Genomic DNA, 22093 nt, shown 5'->3' with positions numbered 1-22093 from the left:
ACATATTTAGTCGTTTGTAACAAATCTCAAATATTTGCTGATTAATATTTAGATGCTGGAACAACTCATCAAGACTATTAAAAGTCTCCTCTTTTACCGCTTTTTTCACTGCCTCCAGAGTTTTTAATGCCAAATCCTTATCTACCTTAAGCAGGTTATAATAGTACTCATTACCACATGTGCACCTTTTTACTTCATATTTTTTATCCGAATCAGAATCTGAATCAGAATCACTCATTTTATTTTATTTTCGTTTCTTGCATTTATCACATGGATTTGGATTTAAATTAACATTAACAACAAATGTCCTACCTGACACTGGTCTGGGGAAATTAAAGCGACATTCAGTGCCACCTTTTTTACAACTTTTTGAATGTCTCTTTGAATGTTGCTGCACAGATGTGACCTTCTCCAATAATGTCTCATCCTGTGCTGGTAGCTCGCATGTTACGTACTTATCAATAAAAGCTACCACTTCTTCATCGGTGTTCGTATCAATTTTAGGCGCATTTTCAATCCAGAAAAGACAGTGCACATGAGGACTCCCGCGGCATTGAAACTCTACCCGATAAAAGTAATCAATAATTTTTCCTATTGGATTTGAAGGAGACATAAGGACCTCCTTCAGAAAACAATGCCAGCGGAAATCAAACATTCTGGCGGCAGTGACAGGATTACGGCGCAGCAGATCGCATCTATCAGTCCACTCCAAGTCTTCTAATGTTTGTGTTCGACCTTCCTGTTTTAAAATCGTTTTAAGAAGGTTTTGCCATCTCAGATCCGCGGAAGAGAATGAACAAAACCACGTGGGAATCCCAAGTTGCCGAACACAAGCCATCAGGTCTTTCTGTACTCCCTGCCAAAACGCTGGAGTCCCTCTAATAGGCTTAAGAAACCGGAAACCATCATCCACCTCTAACAACTGCTTCAGGGACTCCTCATTTTCTACAATCACCTCACCTCCTTTTCCTTTTCTTAATGCTATGCTAACCTTAGAAACAACCTGCTCTACTTCAGACATGTACTGAGCAAAGAAAATATACTCAATGTTCTGCGCAAACCTTCTATCAGCATGTAGAATTCTGTTGTTGAAGTAACGTGACAATGTCACATCATAAGCACGCCTTTCATGATACATATTACGACCACTAGGAAACAACACCGGGAAACACTTTGCTTCATTTTCATGATCCGACAACAACTTAACTGGGTTATTACCCTCAGCTGGGGCAACATTAACTATACTGTCAAAATACTGATCTAGAACTTCCTGACCAATATCTACAGGCATCAGACACGTGTCTGAAAACATGCAATGTTGCTGCCGATCATGCAGCATGTCCTCATTGTCAGCATCATCTGCAGCACTCTCAACTACTTCCTTCTTTTCCTTTTCTTCATCCTCAAGATGGTCTAAGCTAGACAACTCATTCACCCATTCCTCATTAAAATCTATGTCTTTATAAAACTTATTTGATTGCTTTAAAACCCGTAAAGCTTGCCGAATGTGCATGGTATCTACAAACTCATACTCATAATGGCCTTTATAAGTTAACTTACGTTTTAATTTTACTGCCAATAAAGAGCCCTCCATATTTGAGCGGGGCAACAAATTTGATGTTTGAACTACGTTTGATGGAACGCAGGTTACTGGTCCATGAACTCCATTTTGACCACCTTTGGGCAATGCGAGCATTTTCATGAATGGAATATTTAAAGCAATCAAATGTTGTTCCAACCTATTCAAACAGGATAATTCTGGGGGAACTGGATCTACTGCCAACCTATTTGTTACACTTTCAGCAGGCATTTTGCCATTTGAAATTTTATGATGACAAGTGTAACAAATCCAAAGATGTCCTCTACTTGAAGTCAGTATCTGACATGGCTCAACACAATCCTCACTACATTCATGTAAATAGTCAGTTCTAATGCACCTATCTGCTAAAGAAGCTATTATCTCAGTCTTGTTATAGGCAGCCCTCCTACAACTCAACACCTGATGAGGAAACAACAGCCTGAAACAGACACAACAGACATACTCTGGACCATGTTCAACTTTGTTTAAAAACCTCTCTGTGAAGAACTCAATATCCTGTGTTTTATCTTTAATTTCTTGCCTCTTTAATTTGACTATTCTCTTAACAGTTTCTCTGTGACGCACATCCTTTGCATATTTTATTTTGCTCTGGTCCTTCACGATTTGTCGGTGACGCGCATCCTTCGCATATTTTATTTTGCTCTGGTCCTTCACGATTTGTCGGTGACGCGCATCCTTCGCATATTTTATTTTGCTCTGGTCCTTCACGATTTGTCGGTGACGCGCATCCTTCGCATATTTTATTTTGCTCTGGTCCTTCACGATTTGTCGGTGACGCACATCCTTTGCATATTTTATTTTGCTCTGGTCCTTCACGATTTGTCGGTGACGCGCATCCTTTGCATATCTTATTTTGCTTCTGTCTTTAACATTTTGCTGGTAACGCACATCCTTTGCATATCTTATTTTGCTTTGGTAATTCACGTTTTGTCGGTGACAAGCATCATTTGAATATTTTCTTTTCTTTTGGTCCTTCACGTTTTGCCGGTGATGTGCATCTACAGCATATTTTGTTTTCTTTATATTCCTAATTTGGGTTCTTCTCATTACATTCTTATATTTTGACATATACAAACTTCTGTCGTGCTCCACGTCCTTTTTGGAAGCATTTGTGTCACTTTTGGATGAAGCATCTCTACTTAAACCTTTGCCTGACAATCTAGTACAGTACGCTTCTGAACAATCTATTTTACAGAACCCATAACAACGTTCTAGTTCGGGTTCTTTAACGCAAACTACAGTCTCATAATGACTCCCCAGGCAGTTTTCTAAATAAATGGATTTTTCTGACACACTGCTATTGCATCCATACTTTAACCAACGACCATCTAAAAAGGTGAAGATATTAATACCCAATAAATCTGCTGTCGCTTGGATTTCTAATTCTGTGGCCCAGGTGCTAACATATTTCATTTTTGATTTGTCTATGTAATCTGCCACAGAGGAATAACCTTCTCTTAGACTAGTTCTATATTGGTAGTCATTTTTTATTAAATGTTTAACAACCGCTCTCCTAATTTTGATGTGATGCTTTTGTGTGCCACTCACTGCCTGAGAAACGGCCCTAAAGTAGCAGCTACCGTCAGCAACTATGTCCCTATTTTGGCACGGAACGCCTAACACGCCGACACGACTAGACGCAGCACTATTTACACTTTCAAACTCTATTTTTAATTTGGTACACAAGCTTTGGCAAGTACTTCCACAGAGAGGGTTAAACATAAGCTGTCCATGTTCTTCACTGACTAACTCTACATCTGAACTAACCTGCTGACTTAAGAAAACCTGTTCCTCAACAGCAAACTCTTCATCTGAAACATGATGACGTTTCTTTGCCACATGTTCAGATGGGCCGGAAAGGTCCGTTTCATCCCAATCTGCTGATACCTGACGTTTTACTCCTCGCTGACTGTCATCATCAGAATCACAACCAAATAAGCTACTCGGCACATCGTCAACACACTCCCTGCTAACATCAACACCATTTATCTCAAAAGGCTTGCTACGACCACCTAACATCACTGCCAAACGACTGAAGTGATTAAACACTTCCCTAATGGAACCAAAGTACAAAACAACACTGGTACCACTGACGTCCAACATACCGGTAGCACTACGTGAATGAGAGTCTACCACGGCATACCTACCACCAGCAGAAATGACAGCACATGTATTTGAACACAAGGTCAAAAGACATGTCTGGTACTGAGATAACATCCTTTCCAGCCCGTTTTCTAAAGTCACATATGCTCCACACTCGATAAACTCTCCCTCAGTCACAGTGACATCCCCACTCAGAGTATCGGGGAACTCAAACTTAAAGTTCTGCCAGTACAAAACTCTCTGTCTCGGCAACTCTGGGACCATCAAAAAGTTTTCCCCTGAAGGGATTATACCACGGTCCTTTAGATCAGTATAGAGGTCATCTCCTAACCACAGAGCTAAATCTAAATCTTCTGTCCTCCAATACAACACACTAGACACCATATGTCTGGCTAAACTGACCAAAGCTATCGCCATGCACTGAACTCCTGGATTCCTAAACTGACCGTGCCCCTGGTGAAATGAACCCCGAACAACATCAACATTAGCCATACTCACCTCACTTACCTCCACAGTAGCTTCCTCATCTTCATCAGTAGAAGACAACACACCCTGGCTCTGTGATGTCTCAACCTAAGCAAGGAAATCAACAAGCAATGGGCTCAAAACACTGTCATGTGTAATCATAAAATATTTGATGGTAGTCTTTAAGAACAATATTTCTTACCGTCTTCACCTCCACAGTGGTCTCGGACTCCGACGACGACCCCCGGCTGGATGAAGTGTCGGTCTAAAGAGAAACCAAAACAAGTGTATTTTACTATACATCTACCCAAAATAGAAATAAATAAAATACATGAGAAATCCCCCCCCCCCCCCCCCCCATACAATACAGAAATATGAACATAGACACACATTTATAATTTAAAAAGACCTTTAAACACAAAATAACATTTCTTACCTTCTTCGACTCCACAGTAGCCTTGGAGTCAGACGACATCCCTCGGCTGGATGTCGTCTCGGTCTGGGGATTAAAAAAAAAAAACAAAAAAACAACAACTTTATTTTACTACATCGTCACAGGAAAAAGATTCAATACAAAAATTTTCATTGCCAAATCTCCTTACCCTTCGCTTGTCCGGGCGAGTCCTCTTGGACTGGTGTTTCACACGCCGCCTCTGTCCAAAACACAAAGATTTGCACACCGTGAATTTGATATGGACACTGAACACATTCAGCATTATAGAAGTCTATCGTTAATCAATGACTCTTTCAGAACAAAACATTTTATGACAACCCATAAACATGTTTGTCTTTATGCACTTTACCTTTGGTGGTGAAACACCAGCGAAGACAGCAGGAGATGTCAGATTTGATGGTGAAACCTTCTCCATCTCCTCCAACATCTCACTGCTGAACAGCACAGGATTCAGGGGGATGCCAGCAAGCTAGAAATACAAAAACAGAAACATAAGCAGTGACTTTTATTGCTTTTCCAATTGGAGCAAACATTTCTTCAAACGTCTTTCTGTACAATTATCACACTGACCTCCCGCTGAACTGCACTGCATTTTCCAGAGGACTGAAAAAAAGGAAAAAAAGAAAAAAAAAGAAAATTAAAAAATAAACACGGATAATTTTTGTCTGTGGAACAGTGACAACAATGAAAACCTTAGAGCTGTGACATTTCCTGCCATATTATTACCTTGCCGCCCGGACGAACAGCAATCCACTCCTCGGGGCCTGGACTCCGACGGACACGCACCTCTCCCTTCACAACCACACGGGGAGTGAAGCGAGGAGGTGGTGACGGACGACACACCGGGGGGGCTGGTGGCACGGTCTCCAGTTGCTTCAATAAAAAATGAAGACATAATAATTATAAACAATATAGCTTTTTACATACTTGGTCAGCAGCCAAAATCACATCCAGCTGAATGTTTGTAAGGTAAAAAGTGTTTTAAATGAAAAAGGGCAAACCAGGTAAGCGACGTCGAACAGCAACTCTGCAAAGCGCACCATCCCGACGTCATCACTCAGGTGCACCTAGTACGACGACATGAATGAAATGTTAAGTTTCTCCACAACATCTCTCACTAAATACACACAGCTCTATTCAAACAGTTTTTCATCTCTGGATCAGAAGGTCCTGGATTCCATCCCAGCCACTGACTTGAGCATGAGTGCATCAAACTTCATCAAGACAAAAGATTTACTTACACCATCATGACTCCACATGCTGAGGCAACGTCGGGGGAAGTAATCCACGAGGTGGTAGTACTTCACAGCTTTCAAAGAAAAACACATAGCACAGCTCTTTATGCTTGCAAAACAACACAATTACATACATCTATATACCACGATGCTGAAGGAAAATACAATCACGACACATGTCTGATGTCTTCTTTGATAAACATGCAACAGCACAAGTACATATTTTAACGTACCCATGCGGGTTGCCACGCGGTGAAACTCCTGACGGTAGAGCTCTTGCAGGGATTCCTCGACAGTCAGCCTCGGGGGAAAGTCCAGCACACACACCTGTAGAGAAACAACTCATCAACATCTCTCGTTTTCTGATCTTTTCTTGAACAGTCAGAAGGCTATCAATTTACACATTTTTCTGTCAACTTTTATCGGATGAAATTCTGTTCACACTACTGAGTTTAAACATACTGCAAAAACACTTTTAGTCATTTAGGAAAACAGACTTCTCAAAGACTGCTCTTACATATGCAGTATCAAAACATTAAAAACAAAAATATGCATTTTACATAAGTGTTTGAGCTGTATTCAGAGAAAACAGCTTTTACATGTAAAATACAAGGGAGAAGCTAATCATGCCTGCCACAAAGACTGTAATTTCAGGGTGTGCTTACCTTAGGCCAGCGACTGCAGACGGCGGCCAGGTACCTCTCAAAGTCTGCAGCCACGTGACCGATGGTGTGCTTGGAAGTCAAGTCATTGCTCGGAGCTAAAACGCACACCAAGTCGGGTGTCAGAGGGACTACTGCGTTAATCACCTCTGTCCTCAACTCTCGGGCGCCAGCTCCGGGCGTTGACATGAACCCCCACGCCAGACGCTCCCCGTCGACCTGCACGATGCCATCTAAAATAAAATCAAAGACGGTTTCGACTGTAATTGTTTTTATCTGTAAAACATTTTTATAAAACACATCAATACAGCACAAATGAATACTTTATTGAACATACAAAATAGTGATGTAAATACCTGCAAGGCTTCGAAGATGGGAGTCACCAATGGCTAAGACCACCTGAATGAGAAGATTTTTGTATTTATTTCAACATGTACTGTTCACTTGGGTAACTATTATGTTAGTCTATTTCAAACACAACATTACCTTCTTGCCATGGGACTCCTGCGGGAGGACCAGTTTGTGCTGCCGCCCGGTGAACACCGACGTCTCCCACTTCTCCACCTGATGTCGGTGCCCAGTTCCGTGCGCTACAGACATACAGAGAAAATAGATCAATAACAGAATAACAACTAACTAAAGATACATAAAATGCCTGGATAAGAACTTTATTAGGCAGGCAATTGTTGTGCCGGGGTTGTGCCATACAGTAAAAACTATTAAAATATACAAAGATAAAAAATATATGAATATAAAGTATAAAAATATATGAAATATGAATACAGGCAGATAAGGTGCGAATAAGAGATACATACGCGCACAGTGGACCTCGGGAGGCTGAGGAGAGGCCTCGATCGTCAGTCTGTTGGCTGCCCTCCTCATGGCTGCCTGGCATCTCCGGAAGTTCTTCTTTCTCGGCATCTCTGCAAAAAAAAAAAAAAAAAAAGAAACCACAACACACACTCACTCGCACACACACAAACACCCCCAACAGAGAGACAGGCGCTCACACAAACAGTCTTACACAAATGCTGTATAAAAAGAGAAAATAGGTTAGACAAAATACAGAAAAATAAGCATAAAGAAAACAACAGAATGATACTGGTATAACACAAACATTTGCAAGCCATCATCAATTGCAATGAAGACAACATATTTCTGCTTCTACCAAATAAAACTCCACAAGACTAAACAGAAGGTAAATCACACACAATTATGGAAGAGTGACACATTCATAATTAATTTTTATTGCCTCTATGTCATGTGTTGGATAACATGCAGTCATCCAACCATTAACTTGTGTGTTCCACCCTCATAGATTTAAGTATAACTACTATCTGGCAAAAATATTTTACTAGAAAATTTAGGTTTAAAAGTTGATTTGAACATGATGATAAATCTAAAAACAAAACAAAAACAGAAATAAAACATGAAAAAATGTTCAAAAGGAGTGGGTAGAAGCATAAGCTTATAATGAAACCTGTCCCAGTCATAAAGAAATGTAACAAAAACAGCAGTAGCAGAAACACAACAGCAGCAACCACCCATCAGTGATACCTGTACAATGATATCCTCACTATCTCATAATCTATAAGAATACAAGAATCAACTACAGTGATGAAGAAACAACAACTGGTCAAGCCAGCCTACACTTTATTTTAAGTGCGCGTTCACTTTCAACTTTATGGTAAAGCCAACTTCTACCAACGATTACTTCGGATTTCAAAATAAAGCATCTCTTTTTTTCTTATTTAATCCTTGTCTAGCAGCTTTTTTTTTTTTTTTTTTTTAACAGAGCAATAGCACACAGTTTTGTTAAAGTGATATGATAATAATGATAAAAACTAAATAAAAAATTTGTTGCTCAACACGTGAAAAGTGCAATAAAATGAATATATTCAATAGTTTGTCCACCAAACCTGTACAGTTGGACTTAGTACCTCATATACTACTTGCATAAACACTATGACTTACTTCTCCAGTAATCAGTTAATAAAATCTCATACACGTGAATAATCAGACCTTTTTGGATGATTTTCAAATGTAATAAAATTAATTTCTTCAATAGTAACTTTTTCAATAGTTAGTCCACCAAACCCATATGGTTGGACTCAGTACCCTATGTACTGCTTGCACAAAAACAATGAAGTATTTTTACTTTTCCTGTAATCTATTGATTAAATGTCTTACACATAATTGATTGACCTTTTGGGATGATTTTGAAGTGTAATAAAATTAATTTCTTCAATAGTTAGTCCACCAAACCCATATGGTTGGACTCAGTACCCTTTGTACTGCTTGCACAAAAACAATGAAGTATTTTTACTGTATACTTTTCCTGTAATCTATTGATTAAATGTCTTACACATAATTGATGAAAGACCTTTTGGGATGATTTTGAAGTGTAATAAAATTAATTTCTTCAATAGTTAGTCTACCAAACTGTACAGTTCTAAATACCTCATTTGCTTCTTGTACAGAAACTATGCAATACTTTTACTGTGTGCTTTTCCTGTAATCAATTCATAAAATCCCATACACGTGAATAATCAAAGACTTTTTTGGATGATTTTCAAATGTAATAAAATTAATTTTTTCAATAGTTAGTCCACCAAACCTGTACAGTTGGACTCAGTACTTTATGTACTACTTGCACAAAAACAATTAAATACTTTTATTGTGTACTTTACCTGTAATGCATTCAGAAAGTTCCTTACACATGGAAATAAAATGCATTATCAGCTAACTTTGAAGTATGATATAATTCATTTGTTGAATAGTTAGTACACCAAACCTGTACTGTAAGTACTTCATAGTTTCTGTACAAGTAATATATGAGGTACTGGGTCCAACTGTATGGGTTTGGCGGACTAACTATTAAGGAAATTAATTTTAATCCACTTCAAAGTCATCCAAAAAGGTATTTCATTTTACGTGTTTGACACTTTATAAATGAATAACAGGAAAAGTACACAGTAGAAGTACTTCATAGTTTCTGTGCAAGTAGTATATGAGGTACTGAGTCCAACTGTATGGGTTTAGCGGACTTGAAATGATGATAATGAAACCTGCCCCCAGTGATAAAAAAAATAGCACAACAAAATACAACAACAGCAGCAGCAGTAGCAGCAACACAAAAACAACCACCCAGTATATCAGTGACACCTGTACAATATCCTCAATATCTCATAATCTATAAGAATACAACAATCAACTACAGTAATGGAGCAATGCAGCAAGACCAACAACAATAGCAACAATTATATCAATAATAACAGAACTACTCAGTTTATATAATACGTCTGTATTCTATACTATTTCTGCCTTGCTCAGTTATCATTTCTGGACATTTGATAAGTGTGGTTTTGTAATTGTTACCCCACACCTCCACACAGTACTGTAACTACAGTACTATCAGTTACCAAAACAGAGTGTAAAGCGACTGGTAATCCAGAATCAGCCTAATACTCATGACTGCCTCTTTCATGTCATATTTAACACTACTGTTACCAGCAAAATATCTGGATATGTCATTTTCTTTGTCCCACTCTTTCTAAGTTGATTTAATATTCCTCAAATGTTTTTTTTTTTAGATCATTTTTAGTCTTATTTAGCTTTTTTCTGTAATACAATTTCTTAGTATATTAATTATTATTCTTATATATCAATTAATATATCAATTAAATTGTTAACTTAAATTTATTTTCAGATTCTTCAGAACTTAATCTAAAAACATCCCAACTTTATAGCGTTGTCTCACTAAATCTTCAGTAAAATAAAGCCATTTTCACAGAAAAACTAAATAAAATGCTCAGCAAATTTAGAGCTAGGAGCACAAATATCTCCATTCATGTGCAGTAAAACTTATGCCTAATCATCTCCTAAGCTAAAATAGCTTAGCTTAGATATCCATGTAAGAGAGGCATTTAGTTAATAAAAACACGGTTCGCTGTTAAGACATATTTTTTTGAGCTCACGTTAAAAAAAACAAAACAATACAAACAAAAAAAAACCCCAAAAACATCGAACTATAATTTCAATGCAGAGGGATAAACAGGTTACAGGCTACACGAAGCTAAGCTCCACTTAAGCTAAGCGAAGCTAAGCTAAGCTAAGTAAGCCAACACGGTGGAAAAACATCTAATTGATCAAAATGAAAATGATAAACTTACCAGTCGAAGACACGAAGGCTTTATAAGAAGTTCTCGCGGTTGAAAAGCTCGAAAATCTCTGGATGAAGTGACAATAATCCACCAATATTCAGACAGGCTCTCAACGAGACGTGCGGTCAGGTCAGAAGCTCGATCTGAAAGACCGGAGAAGCTTCTGGAAGCTTCTAGAAAACAAGATGTCCGACCGGGACACATCAAAGGAGCAGACGTGCACCTGCAGTTTGCAGCGCAGCAGCAGCTCTGACGAACGTTTTTTTTTTTTTTTCAATAAACTTTATTGAACAAAGCCAGTTTTACAAAACGAATTTTCTATTGAATATCAACTACATTTAGGAGTTATTCGCTGAATCGTGGTTTTTGTTTTTATAATGACTGTGGGGATGCTGCTAGTTTTATGAATGACAGCCCTGTTGTGTCAATAAACAAATAAATAACACAAAAAGTCTCTCTTCCATATAAGGAAAACAGGAGAGTGAAGGCTTTTTTTTTTTTTTTTTTTATACACAAAAGCCTGCATGATTTTGTGACGCAGCATTGAAGCACTTCTCCGCAGCTCCACGGTAAAATTATCCGGATGTGAGAAAGCTGAGACGAGAAAAAGGTGGATTGGAACACAAAGATGAGGATGACAGCTGGAAAAAGCACTTCTTGTGGATGTGCCAGTGAAAGACAAACCACTGTGGTACAAGACAGAGAACACCTCGTTGTCATGTTGAAGACGGAGGGGATTAAGGTGATGACACCTTGGACATGGATGAATAAAGGAAAATAAATAAACAAATAAAATGGAAAAAAATACAGTATATTTTGTATTCAGTGACCCATAAATGTCCACATGTACATACATACATACACACACACACACACACACACACACATTATATATATATATATATATATATATATATATATATATATATATATATATATATATATATATATATATATATATGTATGTGTGTGTGTGTGTATATATATATTTTATTATTTTTTAGGTGGGGCTTTGTCAAATCTATCTATTGTTGAAGACAAACAATAATTATAGCAATAAAAAAAAATCTACTTTAAAAGTTATGTATTTCACAAATACTTTATTATATCATAAAATGACAACAATGACAAATACCAGAAATTCATAATTTAGCTCAAAGGAAAATTTTGTTTTATAATGACAGGATTGTATTTAACATCTTATTTAATACAAATATTTTTGTAAAAAAAAAAAAAGACATTAATTAGCTCATAATATATTTTGAAATATAAACAGTGGTAAAACAAATCTACACATAAATATTTGTCACAAGCCTTAATAAGACAATAGGCATGAGAAGTGCTTTTGGTGTCGGCTACAGAAAGTAAACACCAGCATACCTTTCCCTAAAAAATCTAACCTCACTCAAACTTTTGACAGGACTTTTGCAACAATCTACATTCAGTAATAATTCTTTGACTACTAAATAATGAACACTAGAACCTGATGAATGAACTGATTTCATATTTGGTTTTCTCCAAGAACAAAAGATCAAATAAAACTGGTAGAAGAATTTAGTTTTCCTCTCCTTATTTAAGGCAAATCTCTCAATAATCCTCCTATTAAAGTCTGAATGTCCCCCACAAGCTTATTCTCCATGAAGAGCATGGCATGGCGTTGAGGCGATCCTGTGTCATGGAGTTTCTCACAGTCGAGTAGAAAAGCATTTCTCAGATTCAGCAGTTGTTATGGTGTTGACATAATGATCTGGAGAAGGCTGTGACTCATCTGAAGGTTGTTCTTTATGAGAAACTGCTACAGAGGCACTTCTGCACCACAACCTTTAACTTCACTGTTCTTGTAGAAGAGGGACAGTTCTGCCTTGGCCTTGTCCAACATGGGACATGCCTTAACAGTCGTGTTTAGCTGCTCCTCAGCGTGCACCAGGATGGTATCACAGACCTGAAGCAAACATCAAAAGTTTTCAATTATAAGAAAGTCAGACCTTAGCAATTCTATTGATAAGGGGTGTCAATAATTCTGTACCAGATCTTCAGTATTGTTCTAGCATCATGTGACCAAAGTAAGAATATAAACTACATGGATTTGACTGAAAATATGACTGACCTCTGTAGCCAGCCTCTGTTGTTCTCCTGGTCCCAGCATCCTGTCTCTTCACCGGCTGTCCAGCAGTGCTGTCCTCACAGAGAGACGGGACTGACATCCTGGTCCAAACAACATAATAACATAATGAAGGTTTTTATGCACTAAAAACATTCATGAAACACCATAATAATCTATATTCTACCGATCACTTGACCTGTTTAGGTCACAGTCTGGATTAAGAAAAGGTTTATCATGAAACATAAAAGAATCTTTCTTTAAATACCAAAAGAATGAAATGCGATGTGCTTCATAAGAATAATTTGCTGTGATGTCAAGTCAATAAACTTATGGCTTTTACAGTCTTAAATGAGTGACTGCTCTATTTAACAATAACTTTCTGAGTAAACAATAAATTATAATTTATATAAATATAAATATTTACCTGATGTTGAGCATGTTGTCTTTGAACCTCTGAAAAAGAGTTTTAATCCAGACAGGGTTGATGTTTAATTTCTGAAACTGGTTGAACAGCATATCCACATGAGTCATGGTTTGGTGGACCAGTACATTTTTTTTTCACTGGATAGACATTGTTTATGTCCATAAAAATACATTGGATCGGCATCAAAGTTAACTGCATTTCTATTTTCTAGGTCCTTCACCTCGTCCACAATGGAGGGGGGGGGCGGGGTGTCTTCGGCATGAGGCGAGGACCCGATGGATGCCGCTTGCGGCTTTAATTAGGGTCCGAGCCATACGAAGTATGGCAAGGCCCTATTGTTATTGTAATGTTTATTATTTTAAGCACAACTCGCTCAATTTTGACCCCCTTAGACCCCGTGAAAAGTTGCGAAACTTGGCACACACCTCACGTCCGGTGAAAATTTTGATAATTTGGCGTTTGTATGCACGCCAATGCAAAAATGCCTCGACAGCGCCCCCTAGAAACGCCAAAAATGGCCTCTAGAATGGGGAAAAAAAAATTTAGTTTGACGTAGGACGACGAAATTCGGTACACATGTCTATCACATCAAGACAAGTAAAAAAGTCATTGAAACGCCTGTTGTCATGGCAACGGGCTTTCCGCCATCTTGGCGTTTGCGGCCATTTTTTTGCCCGTTTTTGTCAATTTGGGCGCATCGCATTTGAACGAACTAGTCTGAGGCGATTCATGCTATTGGCTCCACATTCGCCATGGAGCTTCGTGACGAGATGGGGACCAAAAGTTATTCAAATCTTTTTGATAGGCGAAAGCGTGTTACCGTGGCAACCCATGGAAAAAAGCGATCTCGCCATGAAACACGGTTCACTCATATCTTCGCAGAAATACATCCGATCGGAACCAAAATTAAAATAATTCATATTTGGTAGGTCCTTCACGCATTGTAATATATATTGTGGGGGGGGCGCATTTTGGGGGGGCCCCTAGGGGCCCGATCGTCTACTTTGAGCTAGGGCTACGAAATTCGGTACACATGTATAAGTAACCAAGACGAGCAAAAAACTCTATTGAGAACCTGTTACCATGGCAACGGGGTGGCCGCCATCTTGGCGTTTATGCCCTTTTTATCACTTTAAGCGCATCGTATTTGAACGAACTAGTCTGAGGGGATTCAGGCTATTGGCTCCACATTCGCCATGGAGCTTCGTGACAAGATGGGGACCAAAAGTTATTCAAATCTTTCTGATAGGAGAAAGCGTGTTACCGTGGCAACCCATGGAAAAAAGCGTTCTCGCCATGAAACACGGTTTGCTTATATTTCTGCAGAAATACATCCGATCGGAACCAAAATTAAAATAATTCATATTTGGTAGGTCCTTCACGCATTGTAATATGTATTGTGGGGGGGGCACATTTTGGGGGCGGCCCCTAGGGGCCCGATCGTCCACTTTGAGCTAGAGCTGCGAAATTCGGCACACATGTGTATAAACCCTAGACAAGCGTAAAACTCAATTAAGCACCTGTTACCATGGCAACGGTGTGTCCGCCATCTTGAAAAAAATACTCCTCGCCATGAAACACGGTTCACTCATTTCTTCGCAGAAATACATCCGATTGGAACCTAAATTCCAATAATTCTTATTTGGTAGGTCCTTAACGCATTGTAATATGTATTGTGGGGGTGGGGGCACATTTTGGGGGGGCCCCTAGGGGCCCGATCGTCTACTTTGACCTAGGTCTACGAAATTCGGCACACATGTGTAGCACCCCACGACGAGCAAAAAACTCAATTGACCACCTGTTACCATGGCAACGGGGTGTCCGCCATCTTGGCGTTCATGCCCTTTTAATCCCTTTAAGCGCATCGTATTTGAACGAACTAGTCTGAGGGGATTCATGCGATTGGCTCCATACTCAGCAGGAAGCTTCGTTACAAGATGGGGAGCAAAAGTTAGTGAAATCTTTCCAGTAGGACAAAGCATGTTACCGTGGCAACCCACGGAAAAATGCGTTCTCGCCATGAAACACGGTTCACTCATAAGTTCGGGTGGAGGGTTCGGCATGAGGCGAGGACCCGATGGATGCCGCTTGCGGCTTTAATTAGGGTCCGAGCCATACGAAGTGTGGCAAGGCCCTATTGTTATTGTAATGTTTATTATTATTCTCCTCGTTCTGAGCACAACTCGGCCATTTTTGACCCCCTTAGACCCCGTGAAAAGTTGCAAAACTTGGCACACACCTCAATCCCGGCGAAAATAGCGATATTCTGGGGTCCGCGTGCACGCCAATGTAAAAATGCCTCGACGGCGCCCCCTAGAAACGCCAGAAATGGCCTCTAGAATGGGGAAAAAAAATTTTAGTTTGACGTAGGACGACGAAATTCGGTACACATGTCTATCATATCAAGACAAGTAAAAAAGTCATTGAAACGCCTGTTGTCATGGCAACAGGCTGTCCGCCATCTTGGCGTTTGGGGCCATTTTTTTGCCCGTTTTTGTCGATTTGGGCGCATCGCATTTGAACGAACTAGTCTGAGGCGATTCATGCTATTGGCTCCACATTCGCCATGGAGCTTCGTGACAAGATGGGGACAAAAAGTTATTCAAATCTTTTTGATAGGAGAAAGCGTGTTACCGTGGCAACCCATGGAAAAAAGCGTTCTCGCCATGAAACACGGTTTGCTTATATCTCTGCCAAAATGCATCCGATCGGAACCAAAATTCCAATAATTCATATTTGGCAGGTCCTTAACGCATTGTAATATGTATTGTGGGGGGGGCGCATTTTGGGGGGGGGCCCCGAGGGGCCCGATAGTCTACTTTGACCTATGGCTACGAAATTCGGTACACATGTATAAGTAACCAAGACGAGCAAAAAACTCTATTGAGAACCTGTTACCATGGCAACGGGGTGTCCGCCATCTTGGCGTTTATGCCCTTTTTATCACTTTAAGCGCATCGTATTTCAACGAACTAGTCTGAGGGGATTCAGGCTATTGGCTCCACATTCGCCATGGAGCTTCGTGACAAGATGGGGACCAAAAGTTATTCAAATCTTTCTGATAGGAGACAGCGTGTTACCGTGGCAACCCATGGAAAACAGCGTTCTCGCCATGAAACACGGTTTGCTTATATTTCTGCAGAAATACATCCGATCGGAACCAAAATTCCAATAATTCATATTTGGTAGGTCCTTAACGTGTTGTAATATGTATTGTGGGGGGGGCACATTTTGGGGGGGCCCTTAGGGGCCCGATAGTCTACTTTGAGCTAGGGCTACGAAATTCGGCACACATGTGTATCAACCAGAGACAAGCATAAAACTCAATTAAGAGCCTGTTACCATGGCACTGGAGTGTCCGCCATCTTGGAAAAAAGCCTTCTCGCCATGAAACACGGTTTGCTTATATCTTTGCACAAATTCATGCGATGTGCACCAAAATTTTAACTATTCATATTTGGTAGGTCCTTAACACATTATAGAATGTATTGTGGGGGGGGCACTTTTTGGGGGGGCCCTCAGGGGCCCGATTGTCTACTTTCATCTTAGGCTACGAAATTCGGCACACATGTGTAACAACCCAAGGCGAGTAAAAAAAGTGCATTGACCACCTGTTACCATGGCAACATGGTGTCCGCCATCTTGGCGTTTATGCCTATTTATTACTGAATGTGCATTGTTTTTTAACAAACTAGTTTTGGATTCATGCCTTTTACTTCACATCTACCCGGAAGCTTTGTGGTGAGTTCGGGTGGAGGGTTCGGCATGAGGCGAGGACCCGATGGATGCCGCTTGCGGCTTTAATTAGGGTCCGAGCCATACGAAGTATGGCAAGGCCCTATTGTTATTGTAATGTTTATTATTTTAAGCACAACTCGCTCAATTTTGACCCCCTTAGACCCCGTGAAAAGTTGCGAAACTTGGCACACACCTCACGTCCGGTGAAAATTTTGATAATTTGGCGTTTGTATGCACGCCAATGCAAAAATGCCTCGACAGCGCCCCCTAGAAACGCCAAAAATGGCCTCTAGAATGGGGAAAAAAAAATTTAGTTTGACGTAGGACGACGAAATTCGGTACACATGTCTATCACATCAAGACAAGTAAAAAAGTCATTGAAACGCCTGTTGTCATGGCAACGGGCTTTCCGCCATCTTGGCGTTTGCGGCCATTTTTTTGCCCGTTTTTGTCAATTTGGGCGCATCGCATTTGAACGAACTAGTCTGAGGCGATTCATGCTATTGGCTCCACATTCGCCATGGAGCTTCGTGACGAGATGGGGACCAAAAGTTATTCAAATCTTTTTGATAGGCGAAAGCGTGTTACCGTGGCAACCCATGGAAAAAAGCGATCTCGCCATGAAACACGGTTCACTCATATCTTCGCAGAAATACATCCGATCGGAACCAAAATTAAAATAATTCATATTTGGTAGGTCCTTCACGCATTGTAATATATATTGTGGGGGGGGCGCATTTTGGGGGGGCCCCTAGGGGCCCGATCGTCTACTTTGAGCTAGGGCTACGAAATTCGGTACACATGTATAAGTAACCAAGACGAGCAAAAAACTCTATTGAGAACCTGTTACCATGGCAACGGGGTGGCCGCCATCTTGGCGTTTATGCCCTTTTTATCACTTTAAGCGCATCGTATTTGAACGAACTAGTCTGAGGGGATTCAGGCTATTGGCTCCACATTCGCCATGGAGCTTCGTGACAAGATGGGGACCAAAAGTTATTCAAATCTTTCTGATAGGAGAAAGCGTGTTACCGTGGCAACCCATGGAAAAAAGCGTTCTCGCCATGAAACACGGTTTGCTTATATTTCTGCAGAAATACATCCGATCGGAACCAAAATTAAAATAATTCATATTTGGTAGGTCCTTCACGCATTGTAATATGTATTGTGGGGGGGGCACATTTTGGGGGCGGCCCCTAGGGGCCCGATCGTCCACTTTGAGCTAGAGCTGCGAAATTCGGCACACATGTGTATAAACCCTAGACAAGCGTAAAACTCAATTAAGCACCTGTTACCATGGCAACGGTGTGTCCGCCATCTTGAAAAAAATACTCCTCGCCATGAAACACGGTTCACTCATTTCTTCGCAGAAATACATCCGATTGGAACCTAAATTCCAATAATTCTTATTTGGTAGGTCCTTAACGCATTGTAATATGTATTGTGGGGGTGGGGGCACATTTTGGGGGGGCCCCTAGGGGCCCGATCGTCTACTTTGACCTAGGTCTACGAAATTCGGCACACATGTGTAGCACCCCACGACGAGCAAAAAACTCAATTGACCACCTGTTACCATGGCAACGGGGTGTCCGCCATCTTGGCGTTCATGCCCTTTTAATCCCTTTAAGCGCATCGTATTTGAACGAACTAGTCTGAGGGGATTCATGCGATTGGCTCCATACTCAGCAGGAAGCTTCGTTACAAGATGGGGAGCAAAAGTTAGTGAAATCTTTCCAGTAGGACAAAGCATGTTACCGTGGCAACCCACGGAAAAATGCGTTCTCGCCATGAAACACGGTTCACTCATAAGTTCGGGTGGAGGGTTCGGCATGAGGCGAGGACCCGATGGATGCCGCTTGCGGCTTTAATTAGGGTCCGAGCCATACGAAGTATGGCAAGGCCCTATTGTTATTGTAATGTTTATTATTTTAAGCACAACTCGCTCAATTTTGACCCCCTTAGACCCCGTGAAAAGTTGCGAAACTTGGCACACACCTCACGTCCGGTGAAAATTTTGATAATTTGGCGTTTGTATGCACGCCAATGCAAAAATGCCTCGACAGCGCCCCCTAGAAACGCCAAAAATGGCCTCTAGAATGGGGAAAAAAAAATTTAGTTTGACGTAGGACGACGAAATTCGGTACACATGTCTATCACATCAAGACAAGTAAAAAAGTCATTGAAACGCCTGTTGTCATGGCAACGGGCTTTCCGCCATCTTGGCGTTTGCGGCCATTTTTTTGCCCGTTTTTGTCAATTTGGGCGCATCGCATTTGAACGAACTAGTCTGAGGCTATTCATGCTATTGGCTCCACATTCGCCATGGAGCTTCGTGACGAGATGGGGACCAAAAGTTATTCAAATCTTTTTGATAGGCGAAAGCGTGTTACCGTGGCAACCCATGGAAAAAAGCGATCTCGCCATGAAACACGGTTCACTCATATCTTCGCAGAAATACATCCGATCGGAACCAAAATTAAAATAATTCATATTTGGTAGGTCCTTCACGCATTGTAATATATATTGTGGGGGGGGCGCATTTTGGGGGGGCCCCTAGGGGCCCGATCGTCTACTTTGAGCTAGGGCTACGAAATTCGGTACACATGTATAAGTAACCAAGACGAGCAAAAAACTCTATTGAGAACCTGTTACCATGGCAACGGGGTGGCCGCCATCTTGGCGTTTATGCCCTTTTTATCACTTTAAGCGCATCGTATTTGAACGAACTAGTCTGAGGGGATTCATGCTATTGGCTCCACATTCCCCATGGAGCTTCGTGACAAGATGGGGACAAAAAGTTATTCAAATCTTTCTGATAGGAGAAAGCGTGTTACCGTGGCAACCCATGGAAAAACGCGTTCTCGCCATGAAACACGGTTTGCTTATATCTCTGCCAAAATGCATCCGATTGGAACCAAAATTCCAATAATTCATATTTGGTAGGTCCTTAACGCGTTGTAATATGTATTGTGGGGGGGGCACATTTTGGGGGCGGCCCCTAGGGGCCCGATCGTCTACTTTGAGCTAGGGCTACGAAATTCGGCACACATGTGTATCAACCCAAGACAAGCAAAAAACTTCATTGTGCAGCCGTTACCATGGCAACGGGGTATCCGCCATCTTGGAAAAAAAACCTTCTCGCCATGAAACACGGTTTGCTTATATCTTTGCACAAATTCATACGATGTGCACCAAAACTGTAACTATTCATATTTGGTAGGTCCTTAACACATTATAGAATGTATTGTGGGGGGGACACTTTTTGGGGGGGCCCCTAGGGGCCCGATCGTCTACTTTCATCTCGGGCTACGAAATTCGGCACACATGTGTATCATCCCAAGACAAGCTAAAAAGTCAATGAAACACATGTTGCCATGGTAACGGGCTGTCCGCCATCTTGGCGTTTACACATTCTTTTCTCAATATGTGAATTGTATTTCTCTATTAAAATGAACTGGCTGTGCGGGTCCTTCACATGTAGCATTAGGAGAACCAGGACTCGGGTGGAGGGTTCGGCATGAGGCGAGGACCCGATGGATGCCGCTTGCGGCTTTAATTATTATTATTATTATTCTCCTAAGCACAACTCACTCAATTTTGACCCCCTTAGACCCCGTGAAAAGTTGCGAAACTTGGCACACACCTCACGTCCGGTGAAAATTTCGATAATTTGGCGTTTGTATGCACGCCAATGCAAAAATGCCTCGACAGCGCCCCCTAGAAACGCCAAAAATGGCCTCTAGAATGGGGAAAAAAAATTTTAGTTTGACGTAGGACGACGAAATTCGGTACACATGTCTATCACATCAAGACAAGTAAAAAAGTCATTGAAACGCCTGTTGTCATGGCAACGGGCTTTCCGCCATCTTGGCGTTTGCGGCCATTTTTTTGCCCGTTTTTGTCAATTTGGGCGCATCGCATTTGAACGAACTAGTCTGAGGCGATTCATGCTATTGGCTCCACATTCGCCATGGAGCTTCGTGACGAGATGGGGACCAAAAGTTATTCAAATCTTTTTGATAGGCGAAAGCGTGTTACCGTGGCAACCCATGGAAAAAAGCGATCTCGCCATGAAACACGGTTCACTCATATCTTCGCAGAAATACATCCGATCGGAACCAAAATTAAAATAATTCATATTTGGTAGGTCCTTCACGCTTTGTAATATATATTGTGGGGGTGGCGCATTTTGGGGGGGCCCCTAGGGGCCCGATCGTCTACTTTGACCTATGGCTACGAAATCCGGTACACATGTATAAGTAACCAAGACGAGCAAAAAACTCTATTGAGAACCTGTTACCATGGCAACGGGGTGGCCGCCATCTTGGCGTTTATGCTCTTTTTATCAATTTGGGCGCATCGCATTTGAACGAACTAGTCTGAGGGGATTCATGCTATTGGCTCCACGTTCGCCATGGAGCTTCGTGACAAGATGGGGACCAAAAGTTATTCAAATCTTTTTGATAGGTGAAAGCGTGTTACCGTGGCAACCCATGGAAAAATGCGTTCTCGCCATGAAACACGGTTTGCTTATATCTCTGCAGAAATGCATCCGATCGGAACCAAAATTCCAATAATTCATATTTGGTAGGTCCTTAACGCATTGATATATGTATTGTGGGGGGGGGCACATTTTGGGGGGGGGCCCTAGGGGCCCGATCGTCTACTTTGAGCTAGGGCTACGAAATTCGGCACACATGTGTATCAACCCTAGACAAGCAAAAAACTATATTAAACACCTGTTACCATGGCACTGGAGTGTCCACCATCTTGGAAAAAAACCTTCTCGCCATGAAACACGGTTTGCTTATATCTTTGCACAAATTCATGCGATGTGCACCAAAACTGTAAATATTAATATTTGGTAGGTCCTTAACACATTATAGAATGTATTGTGGGGGGGACACTTTTTGGGGGGGCCCCCAGGGGCCCGATTGTCTACTTTCATCTTAGGCTACGAAATTCGGCACACATGTGTAACAACCCAAGGCGAGTAAAAAAGTGCATTGACCACCTGTTACCATGGCAACATGGAGTCCGCCATCTTGGCGTTTATGCCTATTTATTACTGAATGTGCATTATTTTTTAACAAACTACTTTTGGATTCATGCCTTTTACTTCACATCTACCCGGAAGCTTTGTGG

The 22093-nt window shown here is 41.0% G+C and overlaps 1 protein-coding gene across 1 annotated transcript in view; it reads right to left on the bottom strand.

Annotated features, from left to right (window-relative positions):
* Positions 1–4316: 4316 nt before the first annotated feature.
* Positions 4317–22093, bottom strand: part of LOC306758431 (uncharacterized protein) — a gene marked incomplete at both ends in the record, with an annotated part of 65747 nt that continues 47970 nt past the window's right edge. The window contains 12 exons of the mRNA XM_079243759.1: positions 4317–4433; positions 4605–4667; positions 4771–4821; positions 4972–5091; positions 5193–5225; positions 5338–5495; positions 6091–6184; positions 6523–6752; positions 6876–6918; positions 7006–7109; positions 7335–7442; positions 12498–12624. Of these exons, the coding sequence (XP_079099885.1) occupies positions 4317–4433; positions 4605–4667; positions 4771–4821; positions 4972–5091; positions 5193–5225; positions 5338–5495; positions 6091–6184; positions 6523–6752; positions 6876–6918; positions 7006–7109; positions 7335–7442; positions 12498–12624 (1248 nt within the window). The remainder of the gene's footprint in view (positions 4434–4604; positions 4668–4770; positions 4822–4971; positions 5092–5192; positions 5226–5337; positions 5496–6090; positions 6185–6522; positions 6753–6875; positions 6919–7005; positions 7110–7334; positions 7443–12497; positions 12625–22093) is intronic.

This window comes from Telmatherina bonti (genome assembly GCF_933228915.1).
Source record: "Telmatherina bonti genome assembly, chromosome: 7".
Lineage (NCBI taxonomy): Eukaryota > Metazoa > Chordata > Actinopteri > Atheriniformes > Telmatherinidae > Telmatherina > Telmatherina bonti.
The sequence above is the reverse complement of the archived record's forward strand: the minus strand, read 5'-3'. Positions and strand labels throughout refer to the sequence as shown.